The 18,138-nt window shown below is 41.8% G+C and overlaps 1 protein-coding gene across 1 annotated transcript; it reads left to right on the top strand.

Annotated features, from left to right (window-relative positions):
• Positions 1-460: 460 nt before the first annotated feature.
• On the top strand, positions 461-2,180 carry LOC147722955 (uncharacterized). Its single transcript, XM_086966914.1, has 2 exons — positions 461-883; positions 1,146-2,180. Exons 1-2 carry the CDS (start codon positions 461-463, stop codon positions 2,178-2,180), a joined length of 1,458 nt encoding a protein of 485 aa, XP_086823040.1.
• Positions 2,181-18,138: the final 15,958 nt, after the last annotated feature.

Below are 18,138 nucleotides of genomic sequence, written 5' to 3'. Positions count from 1 at the left end.
TGTTTGCATGTACTCTGAAGAATTAGAGAGCTATGGGCCAGATGTAGGTAATCCACATTTACCGATTTTGAAATACCGAATATTACCGAATTTTACCGATTCGGTATTTCAAAATCGGTAAATGGGATGTAGGTACCAACATCTGGATTTTTTAACGAATCCTTAAAATTCGGTATTATCCGATCGGTATTTACTGATCGGTCAAATACCAATCGGTATCTACCGATCGGTATTTACCGATTGGTAAATACCGATCGGTAATTCCCGCGACGGACAACAAACAAAAGTGAAACTCAACACAACAGCCAATCAGGTGCAACCACCCTCCCCCTCCTCTCCAGGGAGTGGCCCCACAGGCAGGTGCAACTAATTAGAAGGTTCAGGAAAGGCAGTTGGAGCCGAGAGACTGGGAGCAGCAGAAGCAGAAGACAGAGCCTGTGAATTCACTGAAAACTACAACATGGAAAGCAGCAGGGACACTGAGCAGGCTGAAAGGAAAAGAAAGCTTAAATTCAGTAGACAGGAGCTAGAGCTCCTTGTTGAGGAGGTGGTAAAGGTACACCACAGACGTTTTGGAAAGCAGTCCCTAACTGTGCCAGAATCAACAAAAAGGAAACTTTGGCTGGAAATCAAAGGTAAAGTTAATGCAGTGGGAGTCACCACCAGACGCACAGAAGAATTAAAGAAGAGGTTCTATGACCTAAGGAGCCTCACGAAGAAAAAATTGGCTGACCGCCACAAACAGTCACAGCAAACAGGTCGAGGAAAGAACACTGCAACCCCCCTCACCGAGCTGGAGGAGCTGGTAGCCACAACCCTGGAGGCTGAAAGTGTCCATGGACTGGGAGAAGTGGACAGCTCTGCGCAATCTGCAAAAAAAAAGGTAAGATGCATGCACAGCAATCCCCTCCCACCCCCATACATCCCTCACCCCTTGCAGCTAAGTTACCCCAGTCCCATGGTGCCTGTGCAAAACTGTACCAATGCATCATGTTACATGTAGTTAGTCATTGAAAGACCATGTCACACAGCACTGTAACCAACACAAAATTCGAATGAATGCTGACAAAATGAAGGGCAGGCAGCATGTACAAAGTGCAATGTAACATCTTTAATTGTAGTGGCTGTGACACATTTACACCTAGCTGATATGTGCTCATATGTCCACAGGTCTCACATCCAGAAGGCAGTCTGAGGAGGCAGACGGCACGGCACCCCAGAGGGATGACAGTCAGGAGCCAGGGCCCAGTGCATCCCAGGACACAGGTGTTCCGAGTGGGCAGCCACTCTCCCAAGAAACGGACATCAGTGAAGAAATGCAGGGCTCCCCAATTCCTTCACAGTCACCACTATTGGTCTCATCCCCAGAAATGCATGCATCCCCTGTTGTAGAAACACCTGTTGCACACCCTGGCAGGAGGCATGTTGTTCCCCCACTGCCGGAAATGGAGACAGGTGCTGATGAAATGGTGGGTGAAGACTCACTTAACTTGTCACAAGTTCACATCACTGCCACACTGCAGCCTAGCACAGAGCCTGTACCAGGTACCACTAGAAGGCGCACAGTGCAAGGAAGGGATGAAGGAGCACATGGGGAGGGTTCCAGTGTCTTCAAAGGCCTGGAGGGAGCCATGGTCAAGATTCAGAGGATGCAGGGCAAGGGCATCATGGCCTGTCAAAGACAAATGCGAAACATGAACATCAACATGGAAGAAATTAGCAAGGGCATAAAAGAGCTAGTGATAGTCAACAAGAGCATGGCAACAGGCATAGAGCAACTGTGCACAAAACTTGACTCTGATATTACTGCAAGGCGCAGGGACAGGCAGCGCGCAGAGAGAACAGAGAAATCCATGGAGCAGCTGGCTACAGCCACATCCCTGCTATGCAGGTGTAGCATCAATAGTCAGGTAGTCCTGACTCATAATAGCAACCAGTTGACAAGGGGCATAGCTGGAATGACCGGTGCGCTGGAGGCCCTACTCAATGCACAAAGTGCACAAAGTTCTGCTGTAGACGTGCCGGACACTGAAGGTAGCACCAGTAGGAGCAGCACAGCTAGCCCCCATGGCGTAGAGCCAAGGATGAGCAGCAGGCGACAGGGTGAGGCTATAGGCCAAACGCCCAGTGAACAGGCTGAGCCACAGACACCTGCCAGTGCAAAGCATGTGCGAAAATGATCAGTTGTAACGATGGCCTACTGCCAATGGACATTTGATTTATAGTTAAGACAGTGTTATTTGCACATTTGTGCCATTGCAACCAGCCAAGTGACTATGTACAACTATGGTTGGGGGATTCTACACCTGTCTGAGTGTGTTTGCTCACTGTGAGCATTGATGTCAAATGCTTACTGTTGCACTTTTGTTCTTCAATAAATCTTTACAAATCTAATTAAACAGTAGCTTGTGCTTTCACTATAGCTCAGTGTCTTCACTTACTCAGAAATAGTTGCGTGCTATGTCATCACGTCTGTATCTGCCATCCCTTGGTGTTGACACTCCAGCAGGTTGTCTTTCAGGCACAGCAATGTCGTCGTCATGATCCTCATAGTCAGATAACTCCACCTCAGTCCCCTTCTTAACAGCCAGATTGTGCAACATAGCACAGGCAGCAATGATCTTGCAGCAGGTAATGGGGGTATACTGCCTTGCACCTCCGCTCTTGTGCAAGCATCTGAACCTACTTTTCAATATACCAAATGTTCTCTCAACAACATTGCGTGTGCTCTTGTGTGCCCGGTTGTATCTCCTTTGGCTGGGTGTTGAGGGGTTGAGGTAGGGGGTGAGTATGAATGAGCGGAGGGCATATGCACTGTCTCCTAGAATAAAAAGGGTAATATTTACACACATGCATACATGTACTGCTTATTGCAATAGGTGTAATAGGTGTTGCACACTGTCTCTTACCTAGGAGGTAGCCTTCACCAAATTCCCCTGCAGTCAGGCGTGCATAGATGCCACTGTTTTGAAATATATATGAGTCGTGGGTACTTCCCGGGTATTTTGCAACAATGTCTGTGATGACGTTCTTGGCATTGCAAATCACCTGCACGTTGATGGTGTGGCTTGACTTCCTATTTCGGTAAATGTATTCCGTGGCAGCAGGGGGACAAATGGGGATGTGCGTCCCATCAATGCATCCGATGATATGGGGAAATCTTGCCATCTGGTAGAAGTCAGATATGGTTTCAAACAGTTCAGCATGGGTGGATGGAAAAGAAATGTAATGCTCCATCCTATGCAACATGGCGTCAAGGAAATTGTTAAAAAACCTTGAGAGGCTGCTCTGGCTCACCCCTCCCACCGCAGCAACCACGCTCTGGTAGCTCCCTGACGCCAGCAGGTGGATGCTGCACAGCACCTGTACATGTGTTGGGATTGCATGTGCCCTTGGAGTGGGGTGCTCCAACAGTGGTTTTAGGTCCCTGATTAGCTCCAAGATGGTGTCTGGAGCCAACCTGTACCTTTGCAGTATCTCTTCCTCTGTGAGCATGAACAGGGTCACCCTCTGCCTGTATACCTGCTCCTGTCTCAGCCATTCCCTCTCTCCTTCCTCCTGTAGCCGTAGCCGTCTTGCAATGACATAAAATGCAGCCATTGTGCAAACAGAATTGCATTTTGGGTCCTTTTTTATAGGCTGCACCTGGTTACCACCTGCTTTGGATCCATGGTAATTACCGACTCATAAATACCGATTTTGGAGCAAATTCGGTATTTCCGAGACTCCCTACATCTCAAACTTCATCCGATCGGTTTACCGATCGGTTGGTTTACCGATCGGTACGTTTACCGATTCGGTAAATTTACCGATATTTTGGTTTACCGATCGGTAAATTTACCGATATGTTGGTTTACCGATCGGTACGTTTACCGATTCGGTAAAATTACCGATTCGGCCTATTTTCTATCACCTACATACGGAACACTCAATACCGTTCGGTAACGGCCGAAATTCGGTATTTTCGGCCGTTACCGAACGGTAAAGGCCTACCTACATCGGGCCCTATATTCGGTGATACAGATTAATGTACAAATTTTTATATGCAATGTTCCTCAAAAAATAAATGTAACATCTAAGTAGAAAAGTACTGAAACACTAAATCTACCATTGACACAGTGATAGAGAAGCACAGAAATAGCTCTTATGTTGTATTTTCTGATTTATAGTATTGAGACACTGTATGTACTTTTACACTTTTAAAATGTACTACAAATATGATAAAGTGGTCTTTTTACAGCATATAAGTGAGAACGGAGATGTGGTGCAGCTGTGTTGTAGAAGAGGGTGCTATAATATTAAAAGGTAACTAACAAATTCAGTTTTGTGTTTTGGTTTGAGTTTGGTACATTGGAGTAAGCGCTTGTAGTTATGTAGCTAGGTTCATCTGTAGGTTTAAAACTGCAACATAACAAAAAAACTGTTTTTGTACAATGTGTAAGCCAGAAGTAAAGTGGTTGGTATATTGGCTAGAATAAAAATTCAAATATACTTTTTTTTACAGAACAATATCTGCATAACCACAGACAGAATACCTACTAAAGTTTTGAGGAAAAAATGAACAGAAGTGAATACAATATCTATGCAGAACTGAGACACAAAAGGTGTAAAATGAAGACAAAGTGGTGACAGAAAAAAAGAGCTACTGGCAAAAGGACAAAGTCACTTCTTAAAAATATATGTGGACATTTCCAAAGATTACAAAATTATGATAATAAAATTCAGACTATGAGAAAGAATAACAGTGGAAAAAATCTATATTACAAGAACAGGAAAGAATGTAACAAAGGTGGGCACACCTTAACTAGGAACATATGCCATTTAAGGACATCAGAGCCAGGATGTTTCGTAGTAGAGTAGTTAAAAATCTAATGAGAACTATGAAAAAGTATAGAAAAAAGAGAGATACACTGAAACAGAAAGAACAATTTGAGAGAGTAGTTGATACACCCTTTGTTTTGAAGGTGAAGCTTTTCATTTTTATTATAAACAGAATGAAGATCTTTACAAAATGGTATTGTTCACAAGGAGACAAAACCACAAAAAATATCAGTGCATAGAAGTAACTTTTGCACAGTTTTTAGTGGAAAATAAATACATACTTCAAGTACAGAGTCTTTCTTTAATGAAGAAAGCTATCTCTAGGATAATAGATTAGTTCATGCTATTGATTACAGAGGACGATGTTATGAAATAAAGAATGGCACTCCAATAGCTAAAGAGGTGATGGTACCTATAAATGTAGAGCAAGTTACTGGAGAAGAGGTACAAGGAAGGCAGAGTCAGGCGCCTATATAGAAATCGACTTGTAGTATAGTAGTGTTTGTAGTATTCAACTCAATCCATTTATATAATAAGGACATTTTTACATATCTTTCCAAGGCGAAGTTTAAAACACAAAATAAGTATTTTACAAGGATCGGATCCTTGCAAGATTGGAAAACATACACATATACAAGGAAACTCACTAGCCTGTTTATCAAAAAAAAGTGTGCCAAAGCACCTTTCATCCTTTTGGAATGTTAGCTGCACACCACTCAACAATGCAAACTTTAGTTACGATTCTGTACTATGTAAAAACTCCTGCTTTATTTTTAGGAGAAATGAATAGACCACTTTTGAATGGTACTGTGACAGACGTAGAAAAGGTTTGTAATGTTGTGCAGTTTAGTTTCTTTAGTTCTGAGCAGGATTCTAGGGAAAATGAAGAATTGTTAAGAGGAGGAGTTGAAGATCCGGACACAGATATTGCAGTTACTAGTTTTGCAAAAGGGATTACAAAATCTAACACAGAGTTGTCTCAAAAACTACAGGATATGTTATATCATGTTATGTTAAAGGAACTTATAGAGCGCATGGCTGCCGCGGTGACATGGCTTCCCAGCGCTAGATCTTAGCAGAGGGGATGAGCGAGTAGGCTAGTAATTGGAGAAGAGCCAGGTCTTGATCATTTTATATATATATATATATATATATATATATATATATTACCTACTGGCGATAGCCAGTAGGTATATATAGTTAGGATTTTTTTCCTATGGGACTTTTGAAAATTCTATGTCTAATAACTTTGGCGTTTGTGGACGGAATCGGCTGAAATTTTCAGGAAAATGGCACATTTTGTTTCTGAGCAGCTCCTGAAAATTTGGGGGGGGTTCGTCAAGGGGGGGCCGAGAAAAAAGGGGGGTCCCAAAATGCGTTTTTCCCATGTTAATTTCCATAGGGCGGTTGGACTCACTTTTAGCCCGAACGGCTGAATAGATTTCCACGAAACTTGGCAAAATTGTAGGGACGGTTAGCCCGATGTGCCTTTGCTAGGTCTCAATATATGTGCTTCAGTGGATTTTGAGAAATTAACGTTTAAATCAAGATATATATCTGTAACAGCGCTCCGGGCAGCTATCCGGTTAGCGAACCTTTCGCGTATCGGAACTTTGCAAAGCGAAGCTGATTGGCTCTCCGGTGTCTGTCAACATTCTAAACAGTCCGGTGCGGCCGCCATCTTGTCTCTCGGTAGGATCGAGAGACAAGAGGAGGCCAAAACAAAGGGGGAAATGAAGGAAAGGGGGCAAGGTAGACCCCTCCTGACCCCCTAGGATTGATGAGGGGGATATTATAGAGCCACGCCGGGCCCAAAAAAAAAAAAAAAAAAAATCCGATTTTTTCGCCGTAGAGACGCGTCTTGGTTCGCGAACCGGGCAGCTAACCGGGCAGCTAACCGGGAAGCTAACCGTCAGTGTAACCCAAAAAAAAAAAAAATCCGATTTTTTCGCCGTAGAGGCGCGTCTTGGTTCGCGAACCGGGCAGCTAACCGGGCAGCTAACCGGGAAGCTAACCGGCAGTGTAACCCAAAAAAAAAAAAAAAAAACAGATTTTTTCGCCGTAGAGACGCGTCTTGGTACGCGAACCGGGCAGCTAACCGGGCAGCTAACCGGGAAGCTAACCGGCAGTGTAACGGGAGTCTGAGGAGTAGCTGATTGGCTGTCAATATTGTAAACAGTCCGGAGCGGCCGCCATCTTGTCTCTCGGTAGGATCGAGAGACAAGAGGATGCCAAAACAAAGGGGGAAATGAAGGAAAGAGGGCAAGGTAGGCCCCTTCTGACCCCCTAGGATTTATGAGGGGGATATTATAAAGCCACGTGGGGCCAAAAAAAAACAAACAAAAAAATCCGATTTTTTCGCCGTAGAGACGCGTCTTGGTACGCGAACTGGGCAGCTAACCGGGCAGCTACCGGGAAGCTAATCGGCAGTGTAACGGGAGTCTGAGGAGAAGCTGATTGGCTGTTATCATTGTAAACAGTCTGGTAGCCGCCATCTTGTCTCTCTGTGGGATCGAGAGACAAGAGGTGGAAAAAAAAAAGGTGTAAATGAATGAAAGGGGTAAGGCAGACCCCTCCTGAACCCCTAGGATTGATGAGGGGGCTATTAAAGTTACCTGGGGGGTGAAAAAAAAAAATTTGCGATTTTCGCGGTAAAGGTGCTTCCTAGTACGTTAACCGGGCAGCTAACCGGCAGCGTAACGGGAGTCCGACATATTGTGTTTTTTGAACGTTTGTGATATGTGCACGTGTGGATTTTGTCTACTTAAGGTTAAAAAAATATATATATATCTTTAAGCGTGTTCTGGCGCGCTTACGTTTTGGGTTTGGTTTGCGCTGCAGAGACGATACGTCACGGTTATGCGATGCATCATGAGGCGTCTCACGGGCTACGTGATACGTCACTTAATAAAGAATATATTTTACAGCTATAGATATTAGCTTTTAAAAAACCAATGAAATTCACAGAAAAAACCATAGGTTATAGACCATATATAGTTAGGAATTTGCATTTACAAAACCTTGAAAATTCACTGAAAAAACCATAGGTTATAGACCATATATAGTTAGGGATTAGCATTTAAAAAACCTTATTTTATTTGCACAAAACCATTGAAATTCCATATATAGTTAGTTGCACTAACTATATATCGCGGACCCGCAATCCACTGCTAATGATGTCACATATTACATCATTCATGACATGGTCAGTGACATCACTGATGACATCACTGATGACATCTCAAATGACATCACTGATGACATCACTGATGACAACACCCAGTGACTGTATGTTTCTGTAAAGTTAAAATATGTCTTACATATTGAAGAATGAGTGGATGTATAAGTGTCTGGATGAAGGATTTAGTAGGTGCATGACTGACTGTATGAGAGAATGATTAAATGTGTCTCACTGAGTGCATGGGTTAGTGATTAAAGTGTCTTAATTTGGCAATCAATATTTATGTTCTTCTGTAAACTGCTGCATGTTTAAATCAGTAGCTATATCAGTAACTATATGGGTTATTGAATGGTTGCCCAAGTATTTGTATGGGAGACTGAGTGTGTGTGTGGGTGGCTGGGAGGTGTATAACTCTGTGCATAGATGTGTGAGCGGTTGATTCCCTAGGTGTATGGGTTCAAAAGTGCATGTAGAAACAGCTGTATGGACAGTTGACTGTGTGCATGAGTATATTGGTGAGTGAATGGATATCTCAGTTCTACATGTCAAAGTAAGTACATATGTAAAACACACTCCATGTGAGAGTTGACATATATAAATAACTGAACATAAGAGTCAGTGAATGTGAGAGTGGCTGTATGAATCATTGTGAACTTGTATCAAGGATTGTATAAGAGAGTAAATATGTGTTAGTATATGTTTGAATAAGTAAGGTGTGTAGAACTGTATAGTTAAGGAAATGGAGATGTGATTGATTCTTTGCATGACTGAATAGGTGTGTGAGTAACTCCATGGATGTGTGACAGTCTGTGAGTGCCTGTTTACACTGAGTGTATCAAAGGTTATATTAGAGTCTGAAGATGTATTATCACATAAATGATATCATCAGTGATGTAATCAGTAATGTCAAATGAGATGTCAGTGATGTCATCAGTGATGTCATTTGAGATGTCATCAGTGATGTCATCAGTGATGTCATTTGAGATGTCATCAGTGATGTCATCAGTGATGTCACTGACCATGTCATGAATGATGTAATATGTGACATCATTAGCAGTGGATTGCGGGTCCGCGATATATAGTTAGTGCAACTAACTATATATGGAATTTCAATGGTTTTGTGCAAATAAAATAAGGTTTTTTAAATGCTAATCCCTAACTATATATGGTCTATAACCTATGGTTTTTTCAGTGAATACATATATATATATATATATATATATATATATGTATATAAAAACTGTTAACTGAATCTGCATCATCCTAATGTTATAAAAGAAATGTTCTCTGTAACAGCCTATGTGTGTACTAATAATTAGCATTAGGGCTTTTAAAGGAGAACAGAGGGACATGAAATGGGTCTTGTAGCTATGCCTCATGGTAAATGCCAATGAACCCTGCCAGCCGAAATATGTTTACATTCTGGTAATTTCACATTTAAGAATGTAATGCTAGTCACTCTAGAAAAAACACTGAATAAAAATGATTTTTTTATACAGCATTCTAGTGCCCTATTCCTAGGTCTCGCCTGTGCTTTATAATTTTTCAAATAAAAGAGTAAATATATCAGAACTCATATTTATCCTATGACATCCCATTGCTTAATTTTACTGTGACTTGAGTGGCACCTGTAAAATAAGTCAAGCTATTTTCAACTGTTTGTTTGCTTTCATAGCTTCCTTGCTACATAACATAACGTGTATTTGTAAATTAAATGCAAGTTCAACCAGAAGGGTATTTAGGTGCTGAATAACAGATGTTTGTTGTTACCAAGCTCAATGGTACTCATTTTTTCAACCTTAGAAGGATGAAAGGCTAGGTGGACCTGCCGGGATGTGAATCTATGACCATGACGTCAACATTAGCACAAACGTCCTCGGTACCACACCCCTTATTTTACAGTGTGTCTGTGGGAAGCCATCTCGAAATTTTAATCAACATTGGTTCCCTTCAAGAGCATAATACATGCTCCAGCATGCATCATTAGGACCTAAAGAAATATGAACAAATCACCCAACCCGGGTGGAATTCAACAGGATCCCCTTTCTGGCCCACACCACCTTCAAAAAAGAGCTGCATCATCTATAAAGCCATCATGAGTGGCATCCCTGAATAATTGAATGGCAAACTCGCCATCACTGGTGGCTCTCAGCATACCCGCAGAGAGGACACCTTCAGGAAGGAGACAAACAACTGCTTAGAGCCACAGTAATGCTATAACCAGCCCTGACAGTAAAGTTAAAGAGATTTAGCTCATGTCATGGTTTTCAGAGAGGATCAATTAAACAAAGAACCCTTATATGAAAGCATTTTCATTAACAGATGATACTGTGTGTAGACGTTATATTTAAACAGTCTCATTGCATCATTGTCTGTGTTTTCTATGTGTGGGAGTATTGTGATTCTATGGACCTTCAGAGATTCAGAATTGTAGTCCATGGTCTGTGTTTGTGAAGCGTCCCATTTTTTAGGTTGAACATACTAGACAGAGCATGTTCCGTCTGTTGTGAAGTATATTCTGGCTCAACTCCCACACCCAGCTGGGGATGTTATGCCACTCGCAACTCTTCCAACACTCAATACAGTTTTGACTATGTTACCTTCCCCGGTGTATTGTATTGTATTGTATTGTAAGGGGTGCTTATAGAGCGCACTGACACCAAGGGTTTCCTGGCGCTGGTTGGAAGCAGAGGGGACAGGGGGACTTAGTTAGATTGGGGAAGAGCCAGGTTTTTAAGGATTTACGAAAAAGAATCAGAGAGTTGGAGGTTTTAAGAGAAAGAGGGAAGGAGTTCCAAAGTTTGGGGGCCAGATATGCAAATCTCCGGCCTCCAGATCTGCAGAGTTTAAAAGAGGGGATGATCAAGAAGTGAAGATGGGAGGATTTCAGGTTCCGGGATGGGCAGTAGGGCCTGATGAGAGATTTCAGGAAGGTGGGACAGGGCCCAGCTAGCGCCTTGAAGGTGAGGCAGCCGATCTTAAAGGCCGCCCTCGAAGTGACAGGGAGCCAGTGCAGTTTGGAAAGGAGGGGCCTGGCGGATTGCCACTTCGAGATCCCAAGGGCCAGTCTCGCCGCTTGATTTTGAACAGCTTGCAGTCTGGCCAAAGATGTTTTAGGCAGACCGTGATAGATAGCGTTCGAAAAATCTAAGCGGGAAAGGACGAGGGCCATGATGACTTGCAGGAGGGCGTCAGGTGTAAGGAGGTAAGCCACTTTCCTAATCCTGCGTAGCTGGTAAATGCAGGAAGAGACCACCGTCCCCACCTGAGGCCCAAGGGATAGACCGGAGTCAATGGTGACCCCCAGACTCTTCACCGAGGCCACGGGGATGGGAGAGGGGCCAAGTTCCGCCGGCCAGAAGTGCGGCCCCCAGAAGGTGGCGCTCCTAACCGGGAAGGAGGAGCTCCGTCTTACCGGGGTTCAGTTTTAGCTGGTACTGGCCCATCCACTGGAGAATGTGGGACATGGCTGCCTGGAAGTTGGGAATAGCGAAGGGGAATTGAGAGAAAAGAGGAGTTGCAGGTCGTCCGCATAGTTTAAAACGGTTACGTCCCACTGCCTCAGAGAAAAAAGAAGGGGTCGAAGATAGAGGGGATAAGGAGGAGCCCTGGGGAACCACACAGGGCGAGTGCTCCTTAGGAGCCCTGAAAGTGCCCAGGCTAAGGGTCTGAGACCTCCCGGTGGAGAAGGATGTTATGATCCACTGTGTCGAAGGCGGCTGACAGGTCTAATAGTACCAAGGCCTGGGGGGTACCCTTGTCGACGTCGTCTCTCAGGGCGTCCAGCACGGCCAAGATCACTGTCTCCGTAGAGTGGCCGGGTCTAAAGCCGGCCTAGTTAGCCTCGAGAAAGTTGGAGCTCTCGATAAACTGTGAGAGACAGGCGGTGACAATGGCTTCCAGGATTTTAGAAAAGAAGGGCAAGAGGGAGATGGGGCGGTAGTTCGCCGGGACCCAGACTACTTGTTCCCCCCCCAGCCCCTAACAATCCCTTTGTTTCTGGTTTCCTTCCACAGGTTTCCACAACGCCCAGTACAGGACTACTAGGGCCCCACTCCAGGCTACCTTCAACAAACGTAGAGCCTGTATATAGTTGTGCACAACACTTCACATAGGTCCTGAAGAAGTGCCACCTGATTCCTTTGCAACAACCAGGCACGAAACATATCAACCCCACCCTAGAGACTGCCCACCGGTAACATAACACTCTCATAGGGCGTCCACTCTTATTTTAATTAGGCAAAAACCACCTTAACCATTAAAGTTATTTTAATTCACCACTAATGTGCACAAATACTCACACTGGCCCCACACCTGCATGCACCTAACGGCTTCTTAAAAAGATCTCCGACAAAGAGCTCCGGAAACGGTGAGACCATTGAGCATTGCAGCACCAGCCCGACGAGGAGCAAGGCCCAATGATGAAGCATGACACCTTTCGGGGTGTGTGAGGGCAACATGACAAAAGATTTGTCTTTTCCATCTTCCCTTTCATCCCCGCTCAAGGAACTGTACTCCCTTTGTTAAATATGTATATTCTGGCTTACCATGAACATAGAGGGGCTTGGAGCCTACCCATTACTTACAATTGATTGGCTTTTCATGTCAATCTCATTCACCTCCTTGTTTGTGTTCCAGCTTCTCAACCCTCTTTTTTTCCCTCCCATGGAGCATTGCCTCATAACCATGTGTGATGTTTGCCTGGTGTCTGTGCTTGTTCCTATGGAACTTCTTTTTTCTTTTCATGTAAGCGTTCACAGAGTGTGATTATGTATTTGAGATGTTTGCATCATGTATTTGTCTCCTCCTCATGCTACAGCCTGTCCATATGTGCTTCTCCCTGCCCCCTCCCTGTTGCACTGGCCTGTGTGCTTCTCTATGTTGCATCGAAAAAACTACCCACCCTTGTGTTGTTTCCGTGGTCCCCTGCCCGCCCCATGTTTGTTGTCTGTCTCCTGCCCTTCCCTTGTTGTTTCAGTTTCCACCATCCTACCCAGGGTTGCTTCCGACCCTCTGTTGCATCACCACCTAGCTTTCGCTCAATAGCTCACTTTAAAAATATTATAAAAAACACTGTTGCGCTGTTTCTTTTGTTTTTAGTTACGCATCCAATCAGATTGTTAACTAATAACAAATAAAAAACAAGCATTGGCATAGCCAATAGTTCTGTCCTTTGGGACCTTATAAGTATTTAGTTATGCAGCACAATATCCTACTGCAAAAACATTACCTGTTGCATGGCTAAACACTTATAAGGTCACTAGGGTGAGACCTATTGGCTATGCCAATGCTTGTTAGAAATGCTGGTGCAGAGCACCGGCAGGACCCAGGCCACTTAAAACCCTGACTGTACCTGTACCTGTGGCCTGTATGACTTTGGTCAAGTGATGATCTGCGTCAACGTAGGCTGCAGTATTAAATGCACTGCAGTACAGTGGTGCGCTCCCTTTCGGTTTACATTGCTCTAGTGACGTTCTATATATATTCACAGTGATGGAGCGAGCAGATAAATGAATTTTCGTTCAAACTCGCAAAGTTAAACTTCCATAACAAACGTAATTGTACTAACAAGCATGTGTGTTGAAATGATTAATCAACATAGTTTTAAAATGCACTCAACCAGAAAAACATGAGGGACTAATTTTTATATGCTCTATGTTGCAATCGCAAGTGTGTGAAAATAATGAACTAACCCTGTCTATTGTTTTCGTCAGTATTAAATGCGACCGTTTAATTAATGGCATGTGTTTATTTGTGTGTGCTTATGTTCTGTTATGTCTTTTCTGTGGCAAAAGCTCGTGGAGAATGCTGGTGGTCTAAAAGAAGAAGGTTAATATAAATGCTGCTATATGTGCTTAGCTAGGTAACATAAATTAATGGGGTAATAATTAGCAAAGGGGGTGGTTAACAGAATTGGTCTTGATTCTCTAATTACTGTTTTGTGTTTGTTTATATATTAGTTTCTGTGAGAGGCCTTTAGTCCTACAAAATATGGCGTTTTCGAATACTGTCCAGAAAGGAGCCTTGCACACACAAGAAGTGGAAAGTTTTACCACGTTGACAATTTTGTCAGAAAATACTGTTGAATAAGTTGTGCAGAATGTGCTCATGGAGATTGTCCAAGGACAGGAAGCGGCAGGTTTGCCAAGGCAAGGAAGTCACGAACTGTAGCTCGAACTTGGTTACATTTTCGAGGAAGCAAAATGACTCGAAAGCCGAGGAGGACAATAGGGCTAAAGAAAAGCCTATTCTTGGTCTGGAGATGGATATGTCATGCTGGTGGACTGACATGGCTCAGCCAATGACAAGTCTGAAATTGTGAAGAAGAATGCCGAATTGAGTTACTTTAGCTAGTTAGAAAGGTATAAAACCTGGATCATGGGGAGGAGGGAATCTCTCCTCGTTTTCTGATTCCTGAAGGGCGAGACGTGCTGTTGGACTCTTTGGCGCACGTAAGGAAAGCAGTCTTTATGATTCTTTTAAGGTGAAGGGGGATTTTAGACAGGGAGATAGAATTTAGGGAATGGAAACTTATATTTTGTTTAAAATTCATTCTAACTGATTTGTCTTTAATATGTCAGTTTAAAAGTCTTTTCCTTAAATGATGCTTTCACCTTGCTAATAAAATAAGATTCTCAAATAAAAAATGCTTTATTTTTTAATTAAAGTTAATAAAATCAGATTTTGAAATGACAAGCTGGTCTTGTTTATTCATGGTCTAGTTATCATTAGTTGATCCATTCGCCTTAAGTGACTTAATTAAAATGACATATGTTTTAAAATCATGGTAAGAAATGATAAACTGCAGTTGTATATAAATTTGTAAATAATTTGTGAATAGTTTTGATTAATTAGGTCACATGATTCAGTCGCTCACAAATTGTCTCGTTAGTCTATGGGCCTTGGTAAAGTAATTTATGATTAATGGTGAGTATTGTGGAGATAGGTAGCGTTGATGAGACAGTTTTTCATTAGGAGCGCTGGATCAATTACTTGGTAGCAGAGGATGGTTACTATGGTAACTGACATGCTACATGGTAGTTACATAGGATACATGTCTAAAACATGTTATGTTTGTCCAGTTGTTATATGTAGTCGAAAGTTTTTTTCCAGCAGTGTGAAAATTCCTAGTTGTGCCGGCAATAGTAGTGTGACAGGTGAAGTTACACAGTGCATTTGTTCTGTTTCAAAATAGTGGTATTGTCATATATCACAAGTGTTGTGGACGTACAGCACAAGTTTAGGGATCTAAAGTATGTTAGGTAGAATGTATAGTGAGGATTGTCTATGAAATTGTAGCTTTCGAGTATAGGGACAACTGTCCTGTTTTAAAACTCACTGTGAAAAGAGTAATAGAATGTTTCCAAACTTGAGTGAAGGGTAAGGAAGCGTTGTCTATTCTTACTGGCGAGTGAGGATTTTTATTGGTGGGTTAAAGTCCTACCAAAAATGTCATGTATGAATGGTTAGAGTTTCTTTTGTATGATTGTGTGTGATAGAAGGGTAGAACAAGACTACTTATTTAATCAACGAATTTAAAAATCTTGTTAAAATAGCGTTGTCTATTTCATGCGAAAGGTTACTTGAATGATTGAGAAAACTATCGCTTTATTTTAGCGAAACAGACAAACGGTTTGTTTATGTGAAGTTACTAACTGAATTTCATTGAGAATTTGGTAAAAAATGGCGTTGTGAAAATATTTTGTAAAGGAGGTGTCAGTGTCAGAGCAGAGCGAGGACAGCGAAGCTGCAGCGTCAGCATACGTCACAGGGTTCACGCTGTGATTGGCTAGCATACGTCACAGTATTCGCGCACTGATTGGCTCACGTGACTAGACAGGCTTGCAGTTGATTGGTTCATTCAGAAATTCAGTAATTCTATTGGCTGAACAGAATAGTGACATGACTTAATCTGATTGGCTTGTTGGTGAGTTTCGCGCACGGATTGGCTGGTGTAGCGGAACAACAAGGAAATATTTACGATCTTTCCTAAATAAGTGGAATTATTTTAAAACATGGATTATTATCACAGGAAAGAGGAAAAGAAGCCTTCATGGTTTCAGAAAATGAAAAATATTTTTAAAAGTGACAAGAAAATAGAAACGCGAGTTGGAAGATTACTTCATAAGTACAAAATACCTGCAGCCTATATGTTAGGTGAATATGGTTATCATACTTGCCTTTGGATGGAAAATTGGATGGAATATACCAAGAATGATGGTGTATTGGCTTGGCCGGAAGATGGGTCATTTAACATTAAGGTGTTGAAAAACGTGAGAGAAAAAATGATGGCTCTTGTACCAAAACCTAGACCTACACAATTTGAGGCTTTAGTTGAATGGGAAGATGAGATGATAGAATTGGAACGAGAAAACAGGGGTGTAATAAGAGGCACTAGATTAGATATTAATAGAGAAACTCATGAAGACAGAATGCGTCGTTGGAGACGTATGGATATGAGAAATGGTTTGTACCCAGCAAGATTTAGTGAAGAATCTGGTCAAAAGAATACTGACAAGAAAAATAATATCGGTGAAGATAGTGAATTAGAAGATTCAGTTTTAGAAGAGATTTATAACACAAAACCGAAACCGCCACCCTATCAACCAGTTTGTTCATGGTCTACCCCGAGAATTCCTCAAGGAACTTCTCCAAGTGCTCCTCCTAGGGAAAATAATGATGAGTCTCCACCTAGATTAAATCGGAATAATACAAAATGTCCTGAGAGAGTAGAAACAAAAACTAATTCTAGTACATCTGGAGAAAATAGAGATTATGCTGAAACTCCAGTTCAGGGAAACAGAATCTCAAGAAATGTAATGGGAACAGAAGGATGTGGGGATATATTAAATGCAGAATACATTCGATCAAAAGAAGAATTAATACAGCAGTTGACTAAAGGCATGGAGCGGTAAAGGTGCCAGTAACAATTGGACCTGTTCTTCCAGTTTTTCATCAAAAGGAAATTAGGCATTCAGCTCTGACTTTTCCATTAAATGCAGAAATTCAGAAAGTGGCTGAAAATTTTTATTCAGATTTAACAAGAATTCACCGAGAGAAAAAGATGCCAGACCTAACTTTTAATCAAAGTTTTTCAAATGGTCAAACTCCATCTGCTGTAGAATATGATTCTGGAACTCCAGAAAAGAGCATAAATAAAATACATTTAACACAGACTCCACAGCCCTCAGAATTTAAATTACTTGATGTTCCAAAATTGAAGGCGGATTAGGAGGAATTGATTTTTGGCACAATTGGACCTGACAGTTTAAAGCTATATCAGGACAATGAATTATTATTTATTTGTAAAAGTATTCAATGGAAAACGAAAACTAAGTATGATCAGTTAGAAGAAGTGGCTGCTAAATTAGAATTAATTTGAGTAAACAGAAACATTTGCAGAAACATTATAGAGTGGATTTCTCTGAAAAAGATATTGAAAACATGAACGCCACAGGAAGAATTATTCATATAAAAGAATTAATAGTGTTTCTAAAAAGATTAAGTGAATTAAGCAAATGGAGAGTTAAATGGACTAAGAAAAGAGAGGAAGAAAGAAGAGAAAGAGGAGAAGTAGCAAATGAGTTTCCTATGAGACAAATAGCTGGCAGAGGGTATGTTCATGTTCCTTGTACAAGGCAGGATATTTTGCTGTTTACAAATGATTTTCCCCGATTGAGAGAAAAACCTGTAGAATGGTATCGACAGGTAGAAAGATTTGTTAAGGTTTCAAAAGTTCTGTGGATTGATCTTGATGGATTCTTTGACATTGTTGTTCCTTCAGATTTCTGGACAGAATGTAAAATCTCTATAGATTGGCCAAAAGAAGAACCTATTCGAAATAAAGTAACAGGTGCACCTTCACCTGATGTTATAAAACTGTATGATAAAGTGATTGTGTGGCTGAAAAACAAGATTCCCCCGAAAGAAGTAGATTGGGTTAAAATAGACAGAACAAATCAGGAGCCAAAAGAATCAGTACATTCATTCTATGAAAGATTACTGCTGGTGTTTAAACAATACAGTGGCTATGAGAAATTGAGTGAAAAGGATATGAGCCATTTCATATACAGATTTGTTTATGGCTTGAGACCTGAAATTGGTGAAATGATTAGATCAGGAATAGTTGGTTGGCA

Source organism: Lissotriton vulgaris, chromosome 4_1, assembly GCF_964263255.1.
Source record: "Lissotriton vulgaris chromosome 4_1, aLisVul1.2, whole genome shotgun sequence".
NCBI classification, from domain to species: domain Eukaryota; kingdom Metazoa; phylum Chordata; class Amphibia; order Caudata; family Salamandridae; genus Lissotriton; species Lissotriton vulgaris.
Note: the sequence above shows the minus strand (reverse complement) of the source record. Positions and strands in the feature narration are given on the sequence as shown.

Bases quoted from the DNA above. Each gene is read 5' to 3' on its own strand.
- LOC147722955 (XM_086966914.1), top strand. From the start codon at position 461: ATGGAAAGCAGCAGGGACACTGAGCAGGCTGAAAGGAAAAGAAAGCTT. The intron at 884-1,145 runs GTAAGATGCATG...ATTTACACCTAG, and splicing joins CGCAATCTGCAAAAAAAAAG to CTGATATGTGCTCATATGTC.